Raw genomic sequence first — 8,796 nt, 5'->3', positions numbered from 1 at the left:
GACTAAATTCTCCTTCCTTGGAGGTACGGTACGCATATAAATGTCCCCTACAGCAATGCTCCAGCTTCACAGGAGTAGAAGAGCTCAGGGAAAGGATTTAAGTGCCAAATGCTATTACAGAAGGTATCTCATTAGTCCTTCCGAACTCTACGGCGTGGGTGTGGTTACTCCTGTTTTACAGATGAGAGGACTGAGATGGCTCCAGGTTAAGGTATTTGCCCTGGATCACACACTGTGAGAGGGAGATGAGGCCCAAACCACACCTGCCTGAATCTAAAACCATACGACGTTGCATTCCCTAACCCAAAGCTAATTTGAGCAGGGAGAAATGGCAACTTAGTTGATATCGTCTGCCTTGGGTTGAGGAGAGTGGCCAATGGCTTTTGGCCATACAAATGTCACTCAGTCAGACTAAGGGTGTGGAGCAGATGGGTTTTTTTGCAGTCTACACTGCATAAGCCAAACCCATAACTGCTTGGGAGGATTAAATCAGACCCCGCCAAAATGAGATGCGTCTCTGAAGTCATTAACCCACGCTGTCCCTCCAGTTCTGTCTCTCGGAGCCTCCCAAGGTGTTAGTCTCAGCCCTCAGGAATCTTCCGGTCTACTGGCGTCATTCATCTACTCCTTTCAATTCCTTTCCTCTCTGGCTTAGATTCTGTTCTCTTGCTTAGAGAGCTTAAAAGACATTGTCCTCAGGTCTTTTGCTCTGCTGTGCATCTGTCAACTCCCTCAGGCGAAGTTTTCTTAACCCCCAGTAAACCTGATTCTACACCTTTTCCTCTCCTGTGCACAGGCTGCCAAATAGTCTTAGGAAATATCAACTGGTGCTGCTAACGCTCTGTAGCCATCGATCTCAGGGAGGTTTTCTGTGTGCCTACTGGTCCTGCCGTCTTTCCTGGCCAGAGTTTTTCCACTATCTCCATTGAAACATTTTCCACTCTCCTCAACCACCGAGTCCACCCGCTCTGTTCACTCACAGCAGATGACACCTTCTGTTTTATAGATGAATCAATTTCCCAACACAAACCGACCTGGAAACTTCACTGTATCTGCACCATCCCTCTCTGTCTCTTTCATCTCTAAGGACAAAGTGCGTCTCCTGCTATGATAGGCCAGCCCTCCACCTGTATTCCAGATGCACCTTTCATTTCTGCGTTCACTCATAGATCAACATTTATCGGGTTCTCATTGCCTGAATTCATCTCCTCCTGCCTCTTGGCTCAGGGCTTCTCAAACTTTAATGTGCACACAGACCTCCTGGGGATCTTGTTAAAATGTACATGCTTGTTCAGTAGGGCTGCATTTCTAATAAGCTCACGGGTGATGCCATGCCCTTGGTCCAAGCACCTCAACTTGAAGAGCAAGGCTCTAGGGTGATGATTCCCAGAATGGCCTGCATATCACAATCACCTAACAATGCCTCTACTCCCAGAGAGTCGATTTAATCTGGGGCACGGCCCCAGCTGTAGAATTTTTAAAAGACACTCCCCCCCGCAAGGTGATTCTAATGTGCAGATGGTGCGGGAACCACTGTTCTAGGGAACTTTGCCCTCCATGTGTCTCCATTCTCTCCGGGATCACTCATCTCTCTACTGCATGGTTCCCATCAGCATTTGAACTTATGCGGTGTCTTACGTCTTAAACATTCAAAAGAGAGAGGAAGAAAGAAAACTACAAAAAACTCTCCTTCACTCCAGGTCTGTTCACTACTTACACCCTGTCCTCTGATCTTTTTAGAGCCAAGCTTTGTGAAAAGCTGCCTGCATCACTCGCTGAGGCCCTCTGTCTGTGATCGGAGGCCTTGCCCTCCATCCCCTGTGATCGCTCCCACCATGACTCCCTGGGACCCCACACCATCCTCTTTGTGACCCCATTAGTTTGAGCTGTCTCCCACCCTGACCCCTTTTTGGTGCACCTCTGATCTCTGGGTTTCCATAACCGCTGCCTTGGCTTTTGTCCTGTTGCTCAGACTCCACCCTTCTGGGTCCCAGCTGCAGCCTGTTTCCTGTCTCCATCCTTATATGTTGGTCTTCCCCAGCGGTCTGCCATAAGCTTTCTTCTTACTGCACATTCTCCCTGGCATCAACCACCACTTCCATGCTGCTGACGCTCACATTTCTTTCTCTACCCTGGACCACTCCTCTGACTCCAGACCCTTATATCCAAGTATCAACTGGACATCTCCACCTGGATCTCTCCCAGTCTCCTCCAGCTCAACAAGTTCCAAACAACTGAACTCATCCACATTGCACCTCACCTTGCTCCTTGTCCCATATTCTCCATCTCAGTGAACGCTCTTCCTTGCATCTTGTTGCCCGAGTCAGAAATCTGGGTGTTAACCTGGACTCCTCCCCTTCCTCTTCCCTCATGTCTAAGCAGTCATCACATCCTGGTGACCCAGGTCCTTGTTAAACACTGAACATTCAGCATTTTTAAAATAACTGACGTCATTCCTGTCCACCTGGAGGTTAGAGTCTGGTGAGGAAGTGTGGCTAGTGCTACATCAGAAGTCCTGGTGCCGTGAGACTGCCTGATGCAGTCTTAGGTGGATAGAAGGCAGTGCCACTGGACAGCGCGGGGCCAGTTCTGCGTGGATGCCCAGGAAGGACAAGGTGTAAGTGGAACTCGGGTGTGTGCTAGTGCAGCAGATGGAGAGAATTGGAGGGACTTGAACTCGTTACTTCTCTCCATTTCTACCCCCACTTTTCTACCCTGGTTTCTACCCTGCAAGCATGATCAGCACCCTGGTTTCTACAGCTGCCTCCTAACTGACCTCCCTGTCTCTATCAGACCCATTCGCCATCAGTAAGTGCACACATCACCATGTCATGCTCCGCTTAGAAGCCATTAATGACACCATTGCCCTTAAAGTCCAAACTTCTCCACATTCTCGCCTCACAAGACCCTGTGTGGTCTGTATCTTCATCGCTCAGCCCACTCATTCTTCCAGCGCCCCCCCCAACACACACACAGCATTCACACACGCACATATGTCCACCTCCTACAGTGCTGCTCCTGCCAGAGAACTCACCACTCTCTGCTATTCTGCGGCCTCTACCAGAAGCCCCTGCCTCACCCAGCTTCCAGCTTGTCCTGATAACATCAACTTTTCCTTCAGCATCACCACCTTGAACCACTGACCCAACAAACAAGGGCACCCCTCTGAGGTGCTCCCGCAGCCCCCCATGTGCCCACCCCACGTCCACACGAGGTTGTGATTGCTCATTTCGTTACCTCTATCACTGGAAAGCTCCTCATTATATCCCACATTGGTCACAATGCCCTGGCAATAGTAAGTGCTTGATAAATATTTGTTGAACAAATACATGACCAGGTCCCAGAACCAGCCAAAGAAGAGAATTCTCTGAGTCCAGGGTGGTCAGGGGTTGTATTTTGACTCAGAATCCAGAGAGGGATTTGTGAATAAGTAGCCTGAGTCCCGACAGTGAGTTAGTAATACCCTGTAGTCTCGTTTTTAATGAAAAGTAAAAACAACCCCCAAATCCATTTTCATGTAAAAACACGTCTTTGGTGTCATTACCGCACCATTGTGAAATATTGCCAAGTGTTTCTATAGCTCTGTCTGGAGTTCTAGAAATCTGCCTCGGTTAATTTCTCCAGCACACTCCAGAGAGCTGTGGGTGCAGAGCGTGGGCAGAGGTTGTGCTTTGTGCTTCCCAGCTTGGTGCCTCTCTCTGACACAGCTGTGTTTTTGTTGTTGTGTCTGCCTTCAGCATCGAGAGCAGACTGGACCTGAGGAGGAGTCTTCAGTGTCAAAGCTTCAAGTGGTACCTGGAGAATGTCTATCCAGAACTCAGGTATCTGCCCTCCTGTTTGAGCTTCTGGTGGCTGCAGTGAGAGGCCCTCAGCTGACGTGGTCTGGAGAAGGGACAGCCTCTGGCCAACTGGATGAGGGTTTTTAAGCATTACAGAGGTTTGAGAAGAATCGGCTCCCCTTTGTCCCTGAAACCGGAGGAGGAGTGATATCAGTAACTGAGGGATTAGGTTAGCTAGTAGCAGAATTTGTCAACTGCTAGGGCCTGAGCCCCAAGGGATGACCTGAGGACACGTACACGCTGGCGGGGGCTCCATTCCAGGCTCCATCTACCCTGAGGCTCCTGGGTCTTTCCTTGCTGCCTTGTTCCTAGGGGTATTACTCCCCTCTAGAGCAGAGCAAGTCATTGTAACACAGCCCAGGGCGAAACGCCCTTGCTATTCTCGAAGCACTGCCCCACCTCTCCAGTGGCTAGTGTTATAATCCAAAGAGGTGGGAATTCTCATCTCTCTGGCTGTCCTCTAGAGTCCCCCAGGATTCCTCCATCCAGAAGGGCAATATCCGACAGAGGCAGAAGTGCCTGGAGTCTGAAAGGCAGAAGAACCAAGAGGTCTACAACCTCAAGTTAAGCCCTTGTGCAAAGAACAAAGGCGAGAATATAAAGTCCCAGGTAAGTAACTGGCTGGGGATTTGCAAACGTGTGTACAGACTCAGCCTCCGTCACCTGCTTTTTTATGAAACTTGGTGTCCACTTATGCCCAGAGCTCAGCAGCACAGCGGGAGAAGCAAGACTCTCCCTCACTCTGGGACTGGGTTCACTCTGCCAGGTTTCCAAATGCATGGAATTTCTCCGAAAGATATCTTATTAGACAACATCGTGCTTATAGAAAATTGCCATTTAACTAGCAGTTTAATGAGTATGGCATCAGGGTTCAGCCGACGTGGGCTGAGTCAGGCAGGGCACACAGGACACCTGCCTCCCAAATGTGAAATGCAAACAGGAAAGCGTGCCACTGGGTGACACTGCTCCAGGATGAAATGCCTGCTTCGCGAATCTCCCCACGGATTTAACCCAGATTTCCAGATAGTGACCTCAGATTTGGTATCTATCTGCCATCCCTCCATCTGTTTGCCCTTCATCCCAGGATGGAGGGCAAGGCCTCAATCACATTTGGTAACCGTCGTCTTCCATGCCCTTCTCTGGGCAAGGCCCTCGCTCATCCCCGTCCTGCACTCAGCAGGCCTGTGGATCCACCTCCACTACCTCCTGCTTCCTCTAGGTCTGGAGGAGCCATGTCACGAGAGAGTTTTTCTTGTGCCTCGATTCATCAACATAGCACCCCTGTGTCCTGTGGGTCAGTGTTCTCCCCTCTGAGGATAGAACTGCTCTTTGAAAGGTCACCGACACAGTCACAGCCCACCTCAATGTCTATAACATTTGGCCCGCTAGATCCGTTAAAGGAGAGTCATCTCCTAACTTCCCTCCTGGCTCCGGTGGCACTGTGCGATCCCGTGTTTCGGTTCTTTTGGTCTCTGTTTTCTTTGCTGGCTCCTCTGCCCGACGCTCATACATAGCCTTAGGTTGAGTATTCATCAAGGTTCCCAGGTCATTGTTCTTTTCCCTATAAATGGTTTCTTGGAGGTTTTACCCATGCTTCCAGCTTCAGCAACCTCCTCTCTTTCATCGATTCACAAATTCTGTATCTTCATCCACCCATCCCTGAATTCATTCATTCATTCACTCAACAAACATCTACGTTCTCTGCTAACTGAAGAAGCGGAGATGAAAGGGTAGGTCACAGGCCTCTGTGGTCCTTCAAGGGATCGAATGCAGAAATAAGCATGTAGGCAGCCGTTCTGATATAAACTGCCCTGGGCAGAGTTTTGTCTAGGGCACTGTAGAAGCACTGAGAGATAGCACTCGACATATGCATGAAGAGCAGGGTCATCTTCCCCGAGGACTTGAAAAGAAACCGCATCCTGATTATCGGGCACATCTGCTATGGCTCCTTTTATTCCTGCACCCCTGTTTCTGCAAGTCCCATCGCCTCTTCCCTCAGAATAGCTGTCCTTGGACCTTTCAGTCACTTCTTCATGCCCGGTCAGCATTCCTCAGTTGGCATTGTTGACCTTTTGGGCTGGATAATTCTTTGTAGTCAGGTTGCCCTGTGCTCTGTAGGCTATCTAGCAGCATCCCTAGCCTCTGCCCACCAAATGCCGGTAGCACTCCTAATCATGACAATCAAACTGTCCCCAGGCTTTACCAAAGGCCCCTGGGGCACACATATAACCCAGTTGGGAACCATTGTGTTAGACTGTGGCCACAGCCTTCAGTGCCTGCCCCTCACCCCCATCTGGCATGCAATCATCAAACCGTTGTTCCCCATCCCGATACAGCCTTCAGTGGCTCCCTATTGTCTACCACAGAAATCCACATTCTCAGCCTGGTGCTTGAAGCTTCTCAGCACCAGCCTCCAGCTTGCTGTGACTTTCCCAAGAACCATCTCTCTGCTCCAGCAGCACACAGGAGGGGGCTGCCTGAGTCAGATAGGAAAAGGAAGCAGGTATCGGTTTTGCTTTCGGTATGGCAGGCTGGCTGGGAATGACATAATCTGTTCAAGTGGCATTTAGAAAAATGTGAGTAGGTGACACACATCCCTTCTGAATCAATGTGTGGGCACTGCTCGTGGGGATCCCAGCAGCCAGAATGTTGTCGTCCCCCTTTTTCTGGGACAGGAATTTTCTTGGTCCGTGTCCAGCAGAGTAGAGCCTTTTCTGGTACTTAACATTGTCGACTGCATAAGGAAGTGGGAGGAAGGGAGCAATGGGATCTCTGGGTCTCAGGGAGGAGCCCCCCAATAGCCTGGCCCCAGGGAGAGCTTGCCAGGCCTTTATTTGACCTGAGGGAAATAATACCGATCACAGCTGATCTTCCAGTGGCCTGAGAAAGGTGGGGGAAAAGGAGACATCTGTGGGAAACTAAGGGTTATCATAGTAAGATCTTCGAGTGAGAAAAGAATTTTTCTAGAAGATAGTGCCCAGCTGTCACTCCTCTCTGCTTTGGAGTGAACAGTTGGGTGTGTGTGGCAGCAGTGTGAGTTAAGGATAATGGAAGAACACGCTGAGATAGAAAGATGTTCAGTCCACTCCAACAGATGACACCGAGTGTCCATGGTGCACCAGGTAGCAGGCCGCATTCCTAAACAGACGGATAGGAATCCCCCTGACTGTTTCAGCCAGCATAATGCTCCGTGTGTGTGTGCGTCTGTGTAGTATACACCTTGGTAGGATTGACATATATTACCTTTCTCTTTCAGTATCTGCTCCTCCTTTTTACATGAACTCAGGCCCATCTTTCTGCTTCCCACCCCTTTTCTGCTAATGAATCATGGCGCCGAGCAGTTCTCTCCTCTTCGCCCTACTTTGCCACTTTCCTCCTACATCTCTCTACTTGTCCTGCCTCTTGGCCTGTCCGGAGAGAGTCCCATCTGCCCCTCCGTCCTTCACATCCCTTCATGTGACTCATTCAGCCCTCTCTTCCGCTCCCACTTCTCCTGTCTCTGAGAGCCCATATCAAGGAAGTGACTCGAGTACCCTAGGAAGTAGGCACAGTAGTCCCCCTTATCGTGGTTTCATTTTCTGTGGTTTCAGTTACCCGTGGTCTGAAAATATGAAATGGAAAAATTCCAGAAATGAGCAACATATATGTTTTAAATTGCATACCGTTCTGAGCAGTGTGATGAAACCTTGGGCCATCGTGCCCCACCTCAGATGTGAACCGTCCCTTAGTCCAGCGTCACCTCACTGCATATGCTCCCTGCTCATTAGCCACTGAGTAGCCATCTCGGTGATCGGATTGACTGTCTCGCTATCTCAGTGCTTGTGCTCAAGTCACCCTTATTTTACTTAATACCGGCCCCAAAGCACAAGAGTAGTGATGCTGGCAATTTAGAGAGAAGCCATAGTGTGCTTCCTTTTAGTAAAAAGGTGTGTATGGATGGGAAAAAACATAGGATGCATAGGGTCCGGTACTATCCGCAGTTTCAGGCATCGTGGAACGTATCTTCTGTGGTTAAGGGGGGAACCACTGTATTACTATTATCCTCATTTTACAGGTGATGAAACCAAGTCCTGGAGAGATTATATACTAGTAAGTGGCGAAGGCAGGATTTGGAAAATGTGGCCGCCATGCCATCAGCTCTGCTATTGCTGCTGCTGCCAGAGTCGTGGCTGGTTCTGTTGGCCTTTTATTCAAGTTCAGTCACAGGAGATGTCTGTCCCTGAGATGCTCTTCTAGGTCGTAAATATCAAAACTGTAGATCAGTTCTACTTTGACAGGACATAGCAGGTAAGAGATTCTTCTTGGCCAGTTCCCAGTGGCAACCCCATGAGGAGGGAAACAAAGGTCAGATCTCAAGTTGGGACTTGCAAGGAGCAGACCAGAGAGTAGGCCCCTCCCCTAACATTGATGGACACTGGGGCAGGCGTAGGAGTGGAGGCCCCCACTTAGACCAGGGGACACAAGCAGTGCTGGCTTCCAGCCTGGACAGCCCCCCTTTTGTCCCATCGTGGCTGTCCCCCATCATGGATTCCCAGCCCACATATCCGTGCTTGGTCACTTCCCTCTGAACTGTTCGCCCTGGGCCTAGGTGTGTGCTAGGGACACAGTCTACCTCAGGAGGACAGACCCAGAGGTGAGATCCACACAGGTCCTGAAATCAGGCTCAGGTCACTTGGGTTAGGGATTCCCAGGTCCTAGATATCTGGGGTGAAAGCACCAGAGGGTGGAAGCCAAGAGCTAGCGACTCACTGTCCATGTGGTATGTCACCAGGCACAAAGGAGTCCTCATTATTGAAAAGAGACTATCAGACCATGCCTTTCCTCTGGTTCTGATGCTGGCTCTGGCCCCCGCTTCACCTCCAGCCCCTTTTATCCTTCACCCTGCCTTGCCTTCCTTTCTTGGCTTACTTGTCAACCTTGGAAGCAAAATGTTTAATCGGAGTGTGTATTGAAGATG

At 49.9% G+C, this 8,796-nt stretch overlaps 1 protein-coding gene across 1 annotated transcript in view; it reads left to right on the top strand.

Moving 5' to 3' along the window:
- Nucleotides 1-8,796, top strand: part of GALNT14 (polypeptide N-acetylgalactosaminyltransferase 14) — a 195,112-nt gene that overhangs the window by 179,556 nt on the left and 6,760 nt on the right. Inside the window, 3 exon segments of the mRNA XM_011370767.1 lie at nt 861-864; nt 3,738-3,821; nt 4,304-4,448. Coding sequence (XP_011369069.1) covers nt 861-864; nt 3,738-3,821; nt 4,304-4,448 — 233 coding nt within the window.

Source organism: Pteropus vampyrus, unplaced genomic scaffold (assembly GCF_000151845.1).
Source record: "Pteropus vampyrus isolate Shadow unplaced genomic scaffold, Pvam_2.0 Scaffold173, whole genome shotgun sequence".
Classification (NCBI taxonomy): Eukaryota; Metazoa; Chordata; class Mammalia; order Chiroptera; family Pteropodidae; genus Pteropus; species Pteropus vampyrus.
Note: the sequence above shows the minus strand (reverse complement) of the source record. Positions and strands in the feature narration are given on the sequence as shown.